At 41.5% G+C, this 20,363-nt stretch overlaps 1 protein-coding gene across 1 annotated transcript; it reads left to right on the top strand.

Annotated features, from left to right (window-relative positions):
* Window positions 1-6,536: 6,536 nt before the first annotated feature.
* LOC111852684 (calsequestrin-2-like) lies at window positions 6,537-13,948 on the top strand. Its single transcript, XM_023828858.2, has 11 exons — window positions 6,537-7,122; window positions 9,908-9,992; window positions 10,109-10,209; window positions 10,798-10,909; window positions 11,632-11,705; window positions 11,854-11,984; window positions 12,295-12,340; window positions 12,577-12,631; window positions 12,721-12,821; window positions 12,990-13,064; window positions 13,239-13,948. The coding sequence occupies exons 1-11, from the start codon at window positions 6,877-6,879 to the stop codon at window positions 13,485-13,487; spliced, it is 1,275 nt and encodes a 424-aa protein (XP_023684626.1). The 5' UTR covers window positions 6,537-6,876; the 3' UTR covers window positions 13,488-13,948.
* The last annotated feature ends 6,415 nt before the right edge of the window (window positions 13,949-20,363 follow it).

The following is a 20,363-nucleotide window of genomic DNA, read 5'->3' as shown; positions in this document are numbered from 1 at the left end:
AAACTCAGCACCCTCATACCCTCATTCTGTTAGTTGGGCCTTAAATGCTTCCTCTTCCCAATTTCTGCCACAGTCTGCCACACTCTCTGGTCCATATTACCAAACCTCTGAACACTGGAGCAGACATGCAGCACAGCATGCGGCCACAGCTTGCTCATGCAACAAGCTAGCACAGAATGCTAACTTCATCTCCATTTGTTTGCCTAGGCCAGGGATATCCAATCTTATCCGCAAAGGGCCGGTGTGTATGTGGGTTTTCGCTGCAACTCCCTAACTAGATTACTAATTAGAGGACTGATTAGCTGAAGAGTCCTCACACCTGGGTTTGAACAGCTGACCTATACAGGTTATCCCAAAAACCTGCATGCACACCGGCCATTGCAGATAAGATTGGCCATCCCTGGCCTATAGCCTCTCAGAATTACAGAGTACAATGAAACTGTGCAGCAAGCCCAACTGGAGAGTATAACGGAATTTGCTGTTCAGATAAATGACCACGAGAGTTTTAATTTAGTTGTCATCTAGCCAGAGGAATGTAGCATGTAATATGTCTGGTTTAACTTTAACATATTATACATTCACTTTGCTAAAGGGGTTAGTTAAACAAAATGTAAATAATTATAGCACTAATATTGCTTTAGGTAATTCTTTCACATGTAGTAATGCTTAATGCTTAAAACAAGGAACAGAGATGATTTGAAATACCGACCCGTTACGCATCCTGACAATATACAGTGGGCAGATGAGCTTTACATGAACATAAACTGTATGAATTCATGCAGACTATGAGGACCAGGTGAATATGGGAGCATGAGGCGCATCGTGAGGAATTCTCCAACAAAACAGATGTTTGGAGAAGCCCGCGCGCGTGCCGGGGGTGGGGGGGGGGTCACCGCCAGGGGACGACCACACACCCGTGACTGTTCTCAACATCGTGGTCACATCGCAGGTGTTGCGCCGCGCCCAGCTGTGAAATGTCCCCACCAGCCGTGGTCACGGTGGCCTCACTCCGACCCAAAAGGACACAGACCTGCCCCAGATGCTCAAAATGCAACAAAAAAAAAAACAGAGAAACAGACTGATGAGCCATAACAGGCTAAAGACTGTCAGGATCTGCTCTGGGCTTGCTTGTCTGTCGTTTTTGCCAACAGACTGGGCTTGTCTGTCGTTCTTTAGGTTGGCCAGCTGGTGTCGCTGGCCATCCCATTCTCTCTTCCCCTAATGGCCCTTGGTCTTGCACTTTAGTGTGTTTCTCTGCCTCCAGGGCTACCATGTTGCCGAATGGGCTGAGCATGTGACTAAGACGTTTCTGCTCTTGTGAGTTTCAGGCTGGCCTCTGCCGTAACTATATTTTGTGATTAGTTTTCTAGTTCACATGTTAATTGTTTTCTTGTACTTTAGCATTGGTCCTGGGTATGATGCTAAATTGCATCTGGCCTTGCAAGCGGTCCTCCAACAAATTCGGGGGTTGGTGACAGAGTTGGCACTCCAGCCACTGTAAGATCTTCACACAGCCCCGACAAAGCAGATACCCTTTCTGCTGTCTGTGGGAGTAGCTCTGCTATAGCTACATGACCTGAAAAATGTCCCCACAAGGTAAAAAGTAACAGGTTTTGGTCCCCACAATGTGGTAAATACAAACCCACCACACACACGTACACACACACAGACATAAACCATCTCATACCATGGGCAATTGAGCTCATGCAATGCGTTAGCAAATACCACACCCATAGAATCGAGGGCAGGGGTTTGACCCACAGCCTTGAAGGTGTGAGGTCAGTGGACCTCTAAATAAACTGATAAAACATTTCTAAAAGAGCATCTTAATAGGTTTCTGACTGATGTACGCAGCCTACAATGTGATGGGGTGTTCTGTGGCTGCCACCTGACAGGTACTTGAGGATCCTGTGGAAATGTTCTCCTCAGCTTTCAAAAAAAGTGTCCCTTTATCCTTCAGAACTAATATCTCTCTACATTTTCTTAAACATAAAAAAGTACAGAAGAATATTGGAAAAAACTTTTATGGTATCAATACGTCACTGGCTTGCTGCAATCATTTTGTTCTGCCAACCTAAAAAAATGAATTAATAGTTTTTGTGAAAACCATATATATTGATTTGCCCCTAAACTAACAGCTTCAGCGTCATCACAGCTGTAACCATGACGACTGTGTACCTCTTCCTTCAGATTTTCCATTGCTTGGTTACCTTGTATTCCCTTGGCATGCAGACTCAAGGGAAAAAAAACACAGCAAACATCCTGGGATTTTCCTTTTGCTGTAAGTCAGACTACAGGGGGAGACGGTGAAAAATAAACCAGCACTTTTTATGTGTATATTTATATTTTATGTATATATTGTATAGGTTGTAGGTTCATAATGCACAGGTGAAGGACAAAACGTTACAGAAATAGTTTTATTCTGGCAGCCATTACACTGAGGAATAAGTTATAAGTTATAGTATTTATGTTATTAGGATTTATTATTTTATTAATTATTTATTTACTATTATTATTTTTTACTGATAGTACTGCATGTTGTGGTATAATGAGCGATGTGTGATTATGTGTTTTTTGTGTTTCTCCTACTTGGGCTTGTGTGTGGACTCTGTCTATCTGTCCTCCTTTTTGCAAGCAAAATTTACCTTCGGGTACCAATAAAGTAACTTGAACTTGAACTTGATATATATATATACACACACACACACACACACACACACAGACACTCCTCTACTTACGAACTTACGAACTTTCAGAGATACGAACAAAGAAGACTGTAAGTCCAAATTGTGTTCCTTGGGCTGCCGTTTCCTGTACGCAACATCTATTTTTTTTTCTCTGCACGCCAATTCCGCCTGGTTCGACTTCTGGCCGCTACTCCTGCCGCACAGCAGCGTAGTGTGCTACTCCCAGCATCCTAGTTTGGAACGTAACTCATTCGTAAGTAGAGGAGCGTCTGTATGTGTGTGTGTATGTACAGTATGTGTGTGTGTGTGTACAGTATGTGTGTGTATGTACAGTATGTGTGTGTGTGTGTACAGTATGTGTGTGTGTGTGTGTGTACAGTATGTGTGTGTGTGTGTGTGTACAGTATGTGTGTGTGTGTGTAACTGCTCTTTGTTCTTCATTGTTAAAAAAAGCTCATGTTTAGTTTTCATGATGAGGTTTTATTCTATAATACTCTGAATAGGGAGCATTAAATACGCTTTGGTAAATCTCCACTATTCATATTACCCAAGGTGGACTATACTATAGCGTAATAGAGGCATTTCATAAACAAACTGAACAGCCCTTTAAAAAGTAATACTAAAACTATGCATATCAGCTTGTTCTAACATGCCGTGGCAGCATTATTGGAAAACCGAACAAAACAACTTTTATCATTTCAATAAGATCTCAGAAGTTGTCTTTATAAAAGTTTTTTCCTTATAAAAGTTTTCAAAACTACAACACAGAAAGAAATTAGGTGACCATTTAGACGTCGAACAGATATGTTAAACACAGCAGAGATCCATAGTTTTGAAAGGGCATAAAGGGGATAAAGTTTGCACGTTAATCCCACTTTTTGAACGATAAGTCTGAGATCAACTTCAAAATCCTCTCCTTCTATATAACATTTCTGATAGTATACCTTGTTTAAATTGCTCTCGAAGCAAGTTGTTGCATGCCTTAGGGGCTGAGGGAAGACAAATCTTGGGTCTTTGCATTGTCAAGCAAGGGAAGTCAAAGTAGATTTCAGATGAGCCTGTTGATGTTGTGAAGGCCATTTAATTAAATCATCTAAGCCGCGGAACCCGGCTGGATACCGACACAGATGAACTAGCGGGGGCTGAGCCTCTTCCTCAGGCCACCGAGGTAGAGCATGTGCCAGTTGGTGACGTTAAAGCCAGGGGCACCGCTGACCCCAAGGGAGGGGGTCAGTAAAATGTTTCTCCCTAAAAATAGGAACATGCTTCAGCTATCGAAGGTCATAAGCCTGGTGAGCCGTCATTTTTCAGTCTGGCCTGTAGGGCGGCATGCGGAGTTTGTTAACGTTCCCCAAACACAGCATGCCCCACAAATCGGAGCTGACGCTGCAATCCTTCATTTGGGAAGAGTAAGACAAACAGGGACTCAAAGCCCCATTTTTACATCTGTACACAACAATATAATCCTCTCTTCACAATTCTGATGACACGAATGTGTAAGACTGAACACCTCCAGCCCCCCCTCCCTAAAATTGGGCAGCATTCTATATTGAATGCCACATTGGATTGTTCTAAGCAGCAACCTGCAACACCATCATCTCAAAATGATTTCCACATTTCTGTCATCCTGTAGGCAATCGATCAAGTGTACAATTATCATAAAGTTTAGTACAATCATCACAAACAAAATAACATAAATACATTTTTAAAAAATCCCATTATCTGCAAGAGCTCAAGACATGCTCCCAGGAAATCAGTGATTCGGGCTGCTCCTTCAGCAACGTCGGTGCTAAGCTATGCACCAAGATCTGCATAAATCACAGGAATGAACATCTACACTCCACACAGCACCCCAGGGGTTTGGTGTGGCCTCCACACTGTGGCTCCACTGCCTCTCCTTATATAATCCGGTGGTTAACCGCGGAAATTAACGACCAAGGTGTGCAATGTATCAGGTCTGTGCATTTCATAGCTAAACTCATAGATACAAAACACAAGACAGAATGAGATGAGATGATTAGCATCTCGCCACACAATGTACTCAAACACAACCCAACATAACAGCCCAGAATACCAGTGTCTATTTCAGCACCGACAGCAATACAGGCTCAAGTTACAGGTCTCTGCAGTGCTGAATGCAGCTCCTCAGATACAAATAACAGTGAGAGTGTAAGTAAAAGCAGACATCGCGCTTCCTTTGCTGTTTGTCCATGTAGGTGTTACGTGGTGAAATGCATGCTGGGTTAGCAAACTAGAATAATAAAGCTTGGCTTGATGGCTCCTGGCACAGAAATTGTTATATGATATTTTAGGGAATTACTGCAGCATTTGAAAATAAGACAAATTGGTGCAGGTCAAATGCAGTGGGATGAAATGACCTGAGCACTGATTGGATTAAGGTGGCAAAATAGGTATCAGCATATGAATAGTCAGTATAAATACTTGTAATAATTAAACAAATTCATAATCTGCCTTTTCCTAGAGCAATACAACATTTCGGCTCTCGTTAGTGGATTAGACTGATTTATTGTCATTTGTACTAGTTCGGGTACACTGAGATGCAGACAGACACAAGATAACGAGACATGGGACATACAACTAATAACAGGACATAAGGACAATCATTCGATATCAGTAGTAGCAAGTACAAATATGCAAATCCATCCATTTCCCTAAACCGCTTATCCTATTTAGGGTCACGGGGGGGGGGGGGGGGGGGGGGGGGTCTTGAGCCAATCCTGGAAGATACGGGCGAAAGGCAGCGAACGACCCCGGATGGGGCGCCAACCTATCGCAGGGCACCAAATATGTCAATATAAGTACAAATATGTAAATATGGATATGGAGATATGAATGTATCTGGAATAATAAATATATTATGTATAATATACATGCATATCAGCAGATAATAGTGCAGGTATGGGTGTTGAGGGCCTGCTTTTTTGTGAAAGCAGGCCTCAGCTGTCGGGTCGCTCCCCTGCGCTGCATGTGTGGTGCCACTGGGGTCAGAGGTCAGAGGGCAGATTCCAGGATCGGCCCGTTTGGGGCAAGACCGGCTCGGAGTGCTCTACTTTCACATACCAATTAGGGGGGACTAATTACACTCCCTCCCATTGGAAAATCTATTTGGAGCATCTGCTCTCAGCCCTTCCGAATCTAGACGCGGATCTGGTAGAAATATGCCAGTCTGACTGGATTCGCTCCAAGGGTGTATGCAATGATTTACGTGGCTGAAAGATCAGACGGACGTGCTGTGAGCCTCGTAACTCTACCGTCTGTTTAAAGGTATAGTCCCTTTTGTGTTTTGACTAAACTTGGCCAAGTGCTGCACAAGCACACTGTTGACCTTTTTACGATGTGGTCGTCACATTTTACATGCGGCATACATGGACCAACAAGCCAAACCCCTTAAACTCTACTTAACTGTGCAGAGTCTCAGGTTACTCAATGAGCTGAGCAAATGTACAGTATGCTCGTATGCATGCTTACATTTCTATTTGCGCCAAGCTATTATCTTGTCACTTGACTTGGCTCATTTAAAGGCTGAGGCTATCCCTAAGTTACATTATGCATAAAGGAAAAGCTCATTGTATGATCCGGCAGTGAATAAAGCCTTAAAATTGTTTAAAAATTAAGCGTTTTGACTAACCTTCTACACATTCTGACCAATCATCTCAGTAAGAAACTAAACCAGTGTAATTTATGTTGTTGCTGTCTCTGAGTCCTTAAACAGATTCAAAAAACACCTCAGATCTTCCTTCCGTCTCTGTGGAGGGGGTGGTTCATCACGCATGGCTCTGAAACGCAGAGCAAATCCCTGATTGTGCTTCTATCTGTCCTCCTTTCTGCGAGCTCCTGGTTTATTTATAGACCAGAAACAACTGGCCTCCTAAAAATGGTTCTGAAATGGCAGGGGATATGGGCTTTGCTATGTAAGGTATCCAGCACCAAAGCTCCCACATCCTGATACCGGCTCCCATCGTTTTTGTCTTTCTCTTTGTCTTCGGGAAAGACGGGGAGTGAAAGAGGCAGCCTGTGGTCAAGGTGGCAGATAGAGCAACAGGACTAAAGAGAGTAGAAGATCACCAGGTCCACTTATTCCAGCTCTCTTCCTGAACCTGGGCACCGCTTCTCAGTCCCAGTGTCCTGTGGGCCTCTTCTCCTCACCTGTAGCCGGGTGCCGATCTCCATGGGAACCATGAAGGCCCTCTGCCTTTTCCTACTGGCCTGCTTCTACCTGGCCTCCTTCAGTGACGCCGAGGAAGGACTGGAGTTCCCCAGCTTCGATGGCAAGGATAGGGTGATCGACATCAGCGAGAAGAACTACAAGAAGGCACTGAAGAAGTATGACATGCTGTGCCTGCTCTACCATGAGCCTCTGACCTCCAGCAAGGAGCTTCAGAAGCAGTACCAGATGACAGAACTAGTGTTGGAGGTAAGACTTAGAAGATGAGTGCAGCTGAATGGTGTCCACCCCTAGGTTACCTGACCAAGTGTCATTTGGCGTCATGGAAAATTACGTCATATAAATTTCTTGAGCTTTGGGAGAACCGTGGAAAACCGCCTGAGATTGTGCTGAGGTATAAGATTTTAGCTATAAAATTACTTGGAGAGGAGTTTAGAAGAGGAGTGTTTTAAACATGAAGGTTGAGGAAGAGTGAGGCAGACAATGGTAAAAAAAATTCTGGAAACATAAAAGGCACTTGCAGATTTTCAGGTCTGACAGCAGGATTTATTGAATGTGATCAAACCATTCTGTGTGTACCTTATAGTATGGCATGACTTCGGCTTCGAAAAGCATCACACATCAAGTTAAAAGGCTTTATGCAACCTGGTAATTGAAAGGGATTGTGAATTTTATGCGCCTGGGAGATATAGGCGCAAGAAAAATAAATTATTCAAACCTTCTTTTTGCGCCTGTAGCATTTCATTATACCACTCATTCAGTCTAACTCTGCTGGGCGAGAGAGAGTTAATGTTCTGTTTCATTTTCAGAAAACATAATATATCTGGCACATCAGAGTTTTCTGTGCCCGATTCAAAGAGGTTCTACAAAAAGTTCAAACTCCATCATGTACAGAAAATTTCAAAAAGCCTTTAATTGGCTTGTGCTGTAGGTTTATAATTCGACTGTATAAAGGCACTGAATGTAATTTTTTATTTGAAATCAGCAAAAATATATAAACAAGTAATGTCTGCTTAACAGAATTTTCACCCCCTGTACCAGATACGTGGTGAAATTATGCATAAACGGTACTTTGCTTGCTATGTAGGTACATTACAGAGGAATATAGTGGTGATGCTTTTGTGAGGGACATGGGATGTTCATGGCCATGTAACAGAATTGTATCTGTCATTTGGTATGGATTTCTCAGTTCTATCAATGTATCATACTAACCAGTACAATCAACTGATACAAAGACAGCTTAGAAAAAGCACTAGATCAAAACAGTACAAAAGTTGAACATTTGTCCTTGACACATATCAGGTTAACTTTTATTTAAACTTGGAGAAGTTAGCTCTTTAGTTTAGCCTAATGAACAAAAATTGGGAGCACAGTATTTGGAATGAAGCCTCAGTGCTAACTTTATAGGTATTTTTGGTAACAGAAAACAGAAGTGTTGATGAGTAGTGCCAAGCTGTTGTTAAGATGTGTGGATTCACATTTTCAACACTTTATTTTTACTTTGCATCTCTGGAGGACAATCAGCTTGAGCTGTCCTTCTCAGTCCATTATGGAAGTTGGCTTGGTTTTATGGTCTGATCACCTTACATGCGGTTTTCCACACCAGACCATATGTGTCGTGAGTCTGGAAGAGCAGAGGCACATGCAGCGTTGATAAGCTCATCATCTAGCCAAATGCATGAATTTTCAGTCCATTCTCTTATGCGACAATCCTTTGGCTTTTCAGGCCAATACCACCTGTCAGTTTGTCATCAAAGACCACAAATTGTGGATATAGACCAATGTTTCCCAATCCGTTCCTTCGGGACTCGCAGACAGTCCACGTTTTGCTGGTAGCTGGGAGGGAGCAAAAACAGGACCAGGTTAGGAAACACCGATATAGACAACAGATTTCTTCGCTGTCCTTGTCCCATTTTTATCAGGCATTACTGACAGATGATATCTTTATTCTTAGATGTGTGGCTTGCGGTCGGGTCATTGGTCACCGCCTTAAGGCCGGGCCTCTTCTTTCTATTGACATCACTTGGGAGTTTCACTATGACTCCATTTACAGAGCTGATCACTTTTACATGGTTATACAACAGGGTCCATTTATCCTGCAGCCAACTAATTCTCTAAATCGTTCCCTAATTAACCCATAAACCATTATCTCCTATTACTGATCTTTGATTCTCTGTTGCCTGAAAAGCAATAAAGCTGATTATCATGTTTTGTCCCCTCACACAAAATTTGTATTATATCAAAATGCATTGTGTAGCTGCAGCAAATCTGCAGAGCTCAAATAAACTAATAACTGCATCACGAAAAATGTATACAAATAAAAGAAACACATTTGATTAGTGTTTTTTTTTCTCCTAGTGGATTGAAGATTAAAGCATTTCAGACATGAGCTGGTGTTATCCCAAGGAAATGTAATGCTTAACGTCTAGACTGTTAATTTAGATCTGTTAAATTAATTCAAAACTGAAAACAGGAAACCGGAAAAGGTGGGAAAAAAGAGTGACAGAAAATCCTCCCCAGCGGGACGTCACTCAATGCAAGGTGTGGCCTTCCATGGGAATGTGGTCTCAGCTGACACTGTGCTGCAATAGCTGTGGTGAAGAGGTTCGAAGAATGACAGCCGAGCCATGTTTCAAGTGGCGATCCGCGGCAGCTGGATGCCCGTGTGAGTGTGAGTGGAACTGAGCGTGTGGCCAGGTCCTCCAGACATGTCGGTGAATGAAGCCAGCAGCCCATAGCAGGTGGCTGACAGCACAAGCATCGATGTGCCAGCCTTCACCCGGGCCAAGATGGCGTTAAAGGGTGACCTTTGATGAGATTAATTGGATTTTCCAGACTGGGGAGATTAATTTAATTTTTTTTTATATTTAAAGGCACAGCGAGAAACCCAAAATTCTGCCTTTATCAGTGGTACCAATAGGGTTCTCAACATACAGTTCTCACAAAATAGTTAAGTTAATAATGGAGTGTTATGATATAACAGATTTCTCATGGTGCTCTTTCATTAATTACTCATGGTCTTCCCCGTCCACAGCTGACTGCACAGGTGCTGGAGGACAAGGACATCGGCTTCGGAATGGTAGACTCCCAGAAGGACGCCAAGGTGGCCAAGAAACTGGGTAAGACATAGGTGTGGCAAACAAATGAGCTTCCACGTTTGAATGCCACTGTTATGTAAAGCCTGTCAATGCCTGAAGTTGGAGGTCTCCTGAAAAGACCTTCTTTGAGTCCCCAGGACTTGAGGAAGAGGGCAGCATCTACGTCTTCAAGGAAGACCGCGTCATCGAATTCGATGGCCAGCTGGCTGCAGACACCCTGGTGGAGTTCCTGCTGGATGTAAGCACTCTCCGGGGCAGATGGGTACAGGGGCAGCCATCGCCCGGCCTCCTGGCTTGTGTGGGGCTTTTTTCTTTCATAACTACGTTATGAGTTATGAGTCGATAAGAGGGCTGTTAGGATCCGTTAATCATCCCCTCTGCCCTGAAAGGATGCAGTCATTCCGAAATGAAAAGCACATCACTGCTTTTAAACATGCTACTTAAGAAGAATCTGCCTTGTAATTTTACCTCGTGTTTGTAATTTTATCTTGTGTATTTTCTATTGCTGCTGTTCTCTCTGAGAGCTACCATAGTGTCGTATTTACAATGACAATAATGTCTTATCTATCTATCTATCTATCTATCTATCTATCTATCTATCTATCTATCTATCTATCTGCCTTGATGTTTGTTTTTATGATGCAACGATTAAACAAGTTCCATTTAAGATGTACTTCCTTATCTATATACAAGTTCATTTAACAAAATTAATTTATAATGGGCAATTTTCACTGTTGGCCAAATCAGCTTTTTTCTATTCAAACTGAGTAGAAATGTCTGCCCCGGTTTGGCAGCCCACTTAACAAAGCCTGTCTCCCACGGCCAGCTGCTGGAGGATCCCGTGGAACTTATCAGTAACTCTATGGAGCTGCGTGCCTTCGACAACTTGGAGGAGGACATACGGCTCATCGGTTACTTTAAAAACGAGGAATCGGAGCGTGAGTAACAGGCAGGGCGAGTGTGGTGAGGCTCTGCTCTCCACGGCACCATTCTGAAGGAGCTGCTTGCATTTACAGTCCAAGAATCATTGTTAACTTTTGGGATATTCCGTTGCCTCGGATCCCTGATAAAAAGCTGAAGTTAATGCATTAACTATTTTCAGCTCTTGTAAAGCCAAGGGGTATGGTTGTCCCTGTAGCACTCCTCAGACAGTGTTTGTAAGTTAAAGATCAGCCTCATAGTGATTTTTATCCCATTTGGTCTCCATGTAAACCTTTGGATCATTTTCCTGCACAAGCACTTATAGGGGCGAAGATGGAGCACAGAATGTTAATGGGCCCAAGGCCTTGCCAGAAGTTCCCCAGTGACCTGCCAGGCTTCAAATAGCCTAGATCTTCTGCTTGAGTAAATCAAGAGCAGTTATTGTGGTATTTATATATAAAAAGAGCAGCATACGTTCATAGAAAGAGGCTGCAGGGATAGACTTGTACTTGTACCAACTTCCAACAGGTAGCTAACTTTCCCCTGAAGTTTTATCATGGAAGGTTTCAAGGGCTCCTTGAACTTCAAACGGCTAACGGGAGTTAGACAGAGGCTGCCTTAATGCCTTTTGACTAGACATTCATAGTTTTTCTGACTTCACAGTGGTTAGTTTCCATAATGGCACAAATGGTGCAGACACAAGGTATGTCACACAGGGCTGTTCTCTCTGTCCTTCTAGACTTCGCTGCCTTCCTGGAGGCTGCAAAGCATTTCCAGCCCTACGTCAAGTTCTTCGGCACATTCGAGAAAGCCGTAAGCAGCAAATATTTTTTTATGCAAAAAAAAAAACACAAATAATGAGGAACGATACAAACTTCAGATTTTATCCTCATTACGCTAGTCGCTACTTGTTCAAATCGGTTTATTTTTCGGCAGAGTAAGGGAGCCTGATTTGTTGCAGGTGGCCAAGCAGCTGACTCTGAAGATGAATGAAGTGGATTTCTACGAGCCCTTCATGGAAGAGCCCGTGACCATTCCAGGAAAGCCAGTTTCAGAGGAGGACATTGTGGACTTCGTCAATAAACATAGACGGTAATGTTTGCATATACCCAACAGGAGCAAAATGTCATGTCAAAAATGTCATGTCAATCTTTGCATGAGTGACGTCGTAATCTGACACAGACCTAGGTATTTTTAATGTACTTTAGAATTGGGCGTAGCCTTAGGGAAACCTTTCATTTTCTTTTTTCAACCTCGAGTTAAACATATAGGTTGGATTGATGTCAGTTTTGGCCACGGTGGTCTTGACTTCTGGACTTAAGAGTGACTTGCAGGATTAATTAATGAGATGAGCCTGTCTACTCTGTAAACAAGCCGTGATGCTGTAATTATTCTATTCCAGGCCTACACTGAGAAAACTGCGTGCTGAGGACATGTTTGAGACCTGGGTTTGTTGTCATTTACAGTTGATGAGTTATCCTAAGCAAAAGAATAATACTGGGCCAAATTCATATAGGATCATACTTACAAACTATATTGTTTGAAAATGCATGAATGAAAAATGCGATACACATCACTTGATTTTTCGTAATTCCACATGTTTGTAATAAATACAAAAACATCTAGAATCTAGATCATGCATCATGACTCTGATTCTCTCTGAAAACTTTCTTTCGCCTACCAGGAAGATGACATGGAAGGGATTCACATTGTCGCTTTTGCGGAAGAGGAGGATCCTGGTGAGCAAAAAAGACAGAGAACAGTACACTTCAGTTATTCATTTGTACATTTTGTGGTGTTGAGTTATAACCTTCTGGAACCTTCTCAGACGGCTTTGAGTTCCTTGAAATCCTGAAGGAAGTGGCCAGAGACAATACAAACAACCCTGACTTGAGCATTGTGTGGATTGACCCAGATGACTTTCCCTTGGTGAGTAAATGATTGTAGTATGTTCTACTGCTATTGTATGCATAAAATAGAGACGTTCAAGTAAAACTAAAACAGCTGGATCACAGGATTTAATTTCAATATTATTGCCCCTAATTCAAACTGAATTAATTTTCTGCTGTACATTCTGCCTTTGTATTTGATTTTCAGCTGGTTACCTACTGGGAGAAAACCTTCAAAGTGGACCTCTTTAAGCCTCAGATTGGCGTGGTCAACGTGACAGATGTAAGTCAGAAATAAATTACTCTCATGTCCAGTAGAACCACCATTGATTTAGAAGATGAAACAAATCTTCAAATATAGAGAAAGAGGTACTTCTAAAGCCATGTATTATTGCGACCTAACTTTGACTCTTGAAGAAGTGATTTAATTGGTTTTGCATCCTGATTTTTCTGGCAGGCGGATAGCATTTGGCTAGATATGCCTGATGATGAAGATCTGCCTACAGCAGAGGAGCTGGAAGACTGGATTGAAGATGTATTGTCTGGAAAGGTCAACACTGAAGACGATGATGATGATGCCGACGATGATGATGACGATAATGACGACGATGATGACAATGATGACGACGATGATAATGAAGATGATGATGATGACGATGAAGATGAGGAAGATGACGAAGATGATGAGGACAATGATGATGATTAGATTATACACATTCTCGAATTAATTTTGGAACCTGGCATTACCGGCATCATTTAAAAAAATCTCATCTCACGCTGGACTCTGCATTTCAAAGAAGCAACAATATCAAAATGAAATATGTACCTTGAATGCTTTTATAGAGAATTTTGTACATTTTGTACGTGTATTTATCTCCTACTATAATGCCTATTTTTCATCCCAAAGAAAAGACAATTTCCACTTGATCAGTGTGGGCACCAAAAGTTGAAGGTATGAAGTAGTGATCAGAGAGTGATCAAAGACTGATTTTTTTAACATCACCCATTCTGTTGGTATTCTATGAGTTGCTACATTTGTTTTTAATTAAGTTCCATGTTAATTGCTGCCTACTGTATGCAATTAAAAGAATATTTCCCACAGACTGTCATAAACTCACAGTACAGTCTCATAGTTATATCCCGCTGTAATAAACTTCCTGACAGATAGGTTTGGCTGGCTGTTATTTAAACCTTTTTTAAAATTAATACAATATTATATTTCTGACATTTTGAATTAAACTATGAAACTGAAACAAAGAAAACTGTTTAGCCAAAACATAAAATAAATATTTTTGTAAATAGCTTTTTTTTTGTGCTAACATTGGACAAGTCAGTGTACTTGAGATGTTTTCGTCCTTTTCGTGTTTTCATATAGTTACTGACCGATGCCAAGTGGCACATTATTAAGTGAAGTGCCTTTTACTCGCTGCTCTATTGTGGCTTCTGAACATCACTGAGGTTCTGGCAGCAAATAATTACACAGAATGCACTTTTACAACAAATCATTCTCGGGGGACTGTCTCTTAGCCAGGGGGGCAGATGAAGAACAAAGGAGCAGAACCTTTAGTCTGTAAGTATTTATGTGTGAAGATAACAAAAGTGCAAGAGTAGAGACCCTCAAGGTTATTGCGGCTCATGTTTTTTTAAATACCGCTTGGCAGAGTAAAACAGCTCGAACTTGATGAGAATCTTAAGATATCTGAAGTGGCTGTATTATAAATCTACACGAAAGGAAAAGCCAACTTTTGTCCAATGTTACACATTTACAACTGTTCTGTTAATTAGAAAGTCAACAAATTCCACAGCAATGGAAATATTTCAATAATGCCAGTCCAGATAGGGTTAAAATGATCTAATAATTTTTAAAGTGTTGTTATTTTATTTATTATGAATAAACCCATCAAAAACATTGCTGAGATTGGATTTGTAAATCGCAACTGGGGCAGGTGAGATTCTTTTTTTTTTGGGTTAATTCAAGTACTATTTCAAAGAAACTACTGATTAAAACTCAGAAGAGCCTCTCTCATCGGACCCTACAGCAACAAAGGTATGACAATAATGAAACATATGCTTAAAAAGATTTGTACTTCATGAAAATGTAAGTTACGACCAGGACCAAAAATATTTGGACAGAGACAAAGTTTTTCAATTTTTAAGTTCTGTACATTACCACAATAAATTTTAAAAGAAACAAGTCAGATGCAATTGAAGTGCAGACTTTCAGCTTTAATTCAGTGGGTAGAACAAAAACATTGCATAAAAATGTGAGGAACTAAAGTAATTTTTCTACACAATCCCCTCCTTTCAGGGGCTCATAAGTAATTGGACAAATTAATATAACTGCAAATAAAATGTTCAGTTCTAATACTTAGTTGAAACCCCTTTGCAGGCAATGACTGCCTGAAGTCTTGAGCTCATGGACATGACCAGACGCTGGGTTTCCTCCTTTAATGCTCTGCCAGGCCTTTACTGCAGCAGCTTTCAGTTGCTGTTTGTTTGAGGGTCTTTCTGTCTGTAGTTTAGTCTTTAGTAAGTTAAATGCCTGCTCAATGGGGTTGAGATCAGGTGACTGACTTGGCCATTCGAGAATATTCCATTTCTTTGCTTTAATAAAGTCCTGGGTTGCTTTTGCTGTGTGTTTTTGGTCATGGTCCATCTGTATTATGAAATGCCGCCCAATCAATTAGGCTGCATTTGGCTGGATTTGAGCAGACATGCTGTCTCTGAACACCTCAGCATTCATTCGGCTGCTTCCATCCTGTGTCACATCATCAAGAAACACTAAAGACCCAGTGCCACTGGCAGCCACTGGCAGCCATGCACGCCCAAGCCGTCACACTACCTCCACCATGTTTTACAGATGATGCAGTGTTCTTTGGATCGTAAGCTGTTCCATCCCTTCTCCATACTTTTTTTCTTTCCATCATTGCGATACAGTTTGATCTTGGTTTCATCTGTCCAAAGAATGCTGTTCCGGAACTGTGCTGGCTTTTTAGATGTTTTTTTGCAAAGTCCAATCTAGCCTTTCTATTCTTAAGGCTTATGAGTGGCTTGCATCTTGCAGTGAACCCTCTGTATTTGCTTTCATGCAGTCTTCTCTTCATGGCAGACTTGGATATTGATACGTGTGTGAGACATCACAACTAAAAATGAAGTCTATTCGCTGGCTGCTTTTCGATGGCTTATACTGATACCTTCTACGAAGGATAATTTTGTGGTCTTAAAATATTAAAAAGAGAAAAGTAACCGACATGTATGAACACAGGCAGAGACATTTACTTGCCAGTGTGTTCCTGGACTCTTGCCCATAATATCTCGAAATCTGATCCCTTGCATGCCTTTCCTCTCCAGTATAGAGACCACACATCACAGGGCTTACAGCGAGCAGGCAACCAGAACGGAAAACCAGGCCTCTCTGGAAACTGTTACAGTGGAAGGAATAAAATGTGTGTGTCTGTGTGTGTTTTCAGATAGAGGCTTTTGTATGTGTGTATGTGTGTGTGTGTCTATGTCTTTATAGGAGCAATTGGTTGGGGTGGGGGGGGTGGAGCGGTGGTTCTTTGGGATCTACTGTTGAGGCCAACACCTGGCTGCCCTGTGGCATGAATTATTAAAAGGGAATGGAATATTCCGATAGTGCTAGAGAGGAAAAAAGGCAGCGAAATGTGAAATGTGAATGGAAGAACTGGGATAATGTTGACGGTTCAGTAACAACGAGCAATAAAAAATACTAATACTAATACTAATACTACTATTACTTATATACTAGTAGAAGTTTTCTGTTTAATTTTTTTCTAACCAATTGTCCAGACTATGTCCAGAAAGCAATGCAACCTTACAGATAATGTAATCTGTATTGTACCAATAACCATGACAATGTAAGTGACAAGTACAACAGCTACAGTTATTACCCACAGATTTATTATAATCTCTTACTGCTCTACAGTGTTAGTACAGTGTTGGGTTTGTATTTGCTGCTGTTTTGTCAAATCAGCACTACCTATCTATTCATGCTAGTACCCCAACAAAAAAATAATAATCCAGAGGTCTAGAGGAAGGAACTGCAGAGGAACGGACTATGTTGATTCAGCTTGTCAAGATCAAGTCCCATGAAACTACTGAAAACATGCCACTCATGACTGTATCTGGGCACCGGGCATACGGAAAGCTCAATTTTGTTTCTTTTTAATTTGAGGAAAATGTTGAAGGACACCAATACCTTGAAATTGCCTCAACAAAAGACAATCAGGGAGCTTTGGAGCTCCTTACACGTGTCTTAGATCTTGATTCCAGGTACAAACATACAGCTTTTATAACTGCTGCCCCCTTGTGTTGCAGAAAAAAAGCGCACCCCGAGCCATTAACGACTAACCAACCGCAGCAGGCTTTTTAAACCAGTGGATCTGAACAGATAATGGAGGGAACAAAAAAAACTAATCTGTTGTGAGTGTTGAGGACGCTCTCAAATGACTGGAGCTTAGCTGGTGAATACCATACCACTACAGGATCACAACAAGCCCATAAAGGCTTGTGTTTGTTTAGCATTACTAAGCTAGTGGGATGCAGAAGTATTCTTCCAAACTGATATGTTTCCAAGGGATCGTAAGAAAATTACTCATTGTCTAAGACAACAATGTGAAGACTAATCCGTTTTTTTTTCTCTCTTCTTTCTGACATCTGCATTCCTCACGCCTGTTGGAATCTGCTACTGGGGACAAAGGTTCAGTGAATATAATTATATTGTCCCCTTCTCTGTATGCCACACAAATCTTGCACGGATGCCGGGGCAGCTAGCACTAAATCTGTAGGGACAGAAAACATATTAAGCAGGAATTTGTACCCCTATGAAGACTGCTGTATGAAGAGCTTTGGTGGCAGCAAATTGAGCTAGACGTGATGTCAGCATTGTGATCATTTCTCTACCGTCTCAGAGCTGAGGAATGTGCAACAACAGTAAACATGTTTTGTTTCCTGCTCCATGCATTTTTGGCATAATGCAAAAAAACACCATTTTTAGAAGTTATAACTAGTACCCACATTCAAACACACGAAGTAAACAATGCAAACAATGCTAGCCACTTCCAAATTCTTTGTGGCACACCGCAAATTACTTATAGCAAGGATCCTAAACCTTTGCATTCCTACTCACAAATCCTCATATTGCTTCGGGGCCATGTGGTGTGATTGTTAAAGAACTCAGAAGCCAGGAGACTCCTATTTCAAATCCCTGAAGGGGAACCTCTGTCGGACAAGGCATCAAACTCAAAGTTGGTTCTGTATTATTGCTGAAAGGGTAGCAACCAGGTTTCTTTAGTGACAAAGTTTGTTAGTGTGGCACACGGTGATCAAAGGCAGTCGTGTTCAGTCTGGAATGCGAGGGGAAAATGTGAATGAAGTGACTCAGGTGACAGAGGCTGTTGGCTGCCATCCCATCTCCCCTGAAACTGGACATAGTCATGCTAGCTTCTGATTGGCTTTTTATGTAAAATAGATGGGGGGGTGTGTGTGTGGTGAGGGGCAGTGATGTTCATAAACAGACTAGCACTCTGACGTATGCTTGAATACAGCTGACTATAAGCAACTACCTTCCAGGTAATAACGTGATAGTGGGTTTATAACCTGCAGCTATGGACAGAAGCTGTTATTGAGGAAGCTTTATGATACACAGGCATCCATAAAATTACATCACAAGACAAAGCTGGTTCGCCCACTGCAAACCCCCGTGACCCTGTATAGGAAAAGTGGGAACAGAAGATGGATGGATGGATGGATGGACAGACGGAAGATGTTAACGAGGCCATTCAGTTTACCTTTGCCTTGAATATTATTTTTAAGGTGGAAAGTATTTTGTATGACATGGAGCATACTGGGAACCATTGTCTATTACTGGGAAGAAAGAGAGCCAGTCCTTTATGAAAAGCACTCACAAATTGTTTATTTTTTTCATATAAATACTGTAATTGAGTTGACTATGATGTCAGTTTTAGGGCAAAGAGGGCATTTTTAATGCAACCAGGACACCAGGTATTTGAAACTGGGAGTCTTTAACATGTAGACAAGACTTACATTGACAACAGGTGTAATCCAGGTACATAGTCACACTGGGATGCACCATACATATAAAACACACCCACCATCGGTAAAAACTGAAAAGGTGGGTTGTATAAACTCCCCCCCCCCCCCAAAGTAGTAAAAATGATTTAACATGTACAGACAATATACAGTTTCATATTGTTTTACCCTTTGTGCATACAACTTTTTTTTAAAATACAACATATGCATTTCCAAACATTCACAGTGAAGAATATCAGTGTTGCAACACTTCAATAATTATTGCTCCAAATAGGGCTAAATACCGGGAAAAAATCAGGTGGCGATACTGGGGAAGGCTGTGGCTGTTCCAGTCTTGTGTGTATTATATGTGCGAACTGCGCAACATGCTTTACTATTTGGACTGTATATGCCTACAGAAAAAGATCATCATTGTTGCTATAATACTCTTCGTGGATTAAAAATAACAGATCAGAACTGATTGAAAATATTTGTGTGGGGGGACATTACTACATTTCAATGCAATGCTCAAAGCAGGAGTAAAGCACATGTCCCAATTCCCCCGAGATGCCAGAGAGTCTCCTTTGGTCCGGTTACCTGTGCTGCTGGTCACATGTTCCTCAGGAACACTGCTGATCAATTTCCCAGCCAACATGTACCATCCTCTCCCAGAGTAATCAAGTACGGTACTGCAGGACTTTATCAGCCTCGTAGTGCTGTGATACTTTTCTGACTCACAATTTTTTTTTTTGCCCCAGAAAACAATAGCAATTTTGCCATAAAACTTCTGACAACAGGAGACACCGAAAACGTCGCTCCTCCCACCTCCCAGTGCCCACACAGGCTGCTCTGTTCAGTTCTTTTCCTCCCCACCACAGGAAAATTAAAGATCGACTCAGAAACTAAAACAAAAAAATGTGTTTAATATCTATAAATATAGCGCAATACTCATGAGCCCAAACTGAAAATCAGGATCTGATTTCAAAACAGAATTCAGCTTTTCGTGGATTTTTTTTAACGTGTTAATGTTTCAGGGATATCCAAGATACACCATACAGATAGGTGAGCTTTGCTACTTGCTCTGCACGTTCTCCCTACAGTTGATGCAACACTGACAACATTTTCCAGGCTTCTTATAGCAATTGTGTAACTTTGACTAGAGATTGCAGAACTTTCAAACATACGTGTTGCTACTTAGATGTAGGATGAAATGCGCTGCTTTTGTTTCTCACACGGAACTCCACTCCTTCCTATGTAACGAAGCTACACACATTTTTGCATAGGGTCCACATTGCTGGGAAGGAGGACATGTGTAGAGGTGCCTGACTGTACCTGGCAGAAGAAAAAAGGCAGTTCGGGTCACCTGGCTCTATTAAACGCAACGTAAACCTGCTAAGGTAACAGTGGTCTTTGGCCTTTCTGCACAAAACAATGAAAACACGCAGCAGGAACTTGAAATTAAATTTGTATGTAGACGGTGAGTGCGGGAAAACAAGAGAGACATGCAGGTCTAGCAGGAGTAACGAGAAAA

This window comes from Paramormyrops kingsleyae, chromosome 16, assembly GCF_048594095.1.
Source record: "Paramormyrops kingsleyae isolate MSU_618 chromosome 16, PKINGS_0.4, whole genome shotgun sequence".
Taxonomy (NCBI): Eukaryota; Metazoa; Chordata; class Actinopteri; order Osteoglossiformes; family Mormyridae; genus Paramormyrops; species Paramormyrops kingsleyae.
The sequence above is the reverse complement of the archived record's forward strand: the minus strand, read 5'-3'. Positions and strand labels throughout refer to the sequence as shown.

What these genes read in the sequence shown, in the direction of transcription:
- LOC111852684 (XM_023828858.2), top strand. Translation starts at nt 6,877, where the DNA reads ATGGGAACCATGAAGGCCCTCTGCCTTTTCCTACTGGCCTGCTTCTAC. An exon ending in TCGGCACATTCGAGAAAGCC is followed by an intron (nt 11,706 to 11,853) that starts GTAAGCAGCAAA and finishes GATTTGTTGCAG; the next exon opens with GTGGCCAAGCAGCTGACTCT. An exon ending in AGGACATGTTTGAGACCTGG is followed by an intron (nt 12,341 to 12,576) that starts GTTTGTTGTCAT and finishes TTCGCCTACCAG; the next exon opens with GAAGATGACATGGAAGGGAT.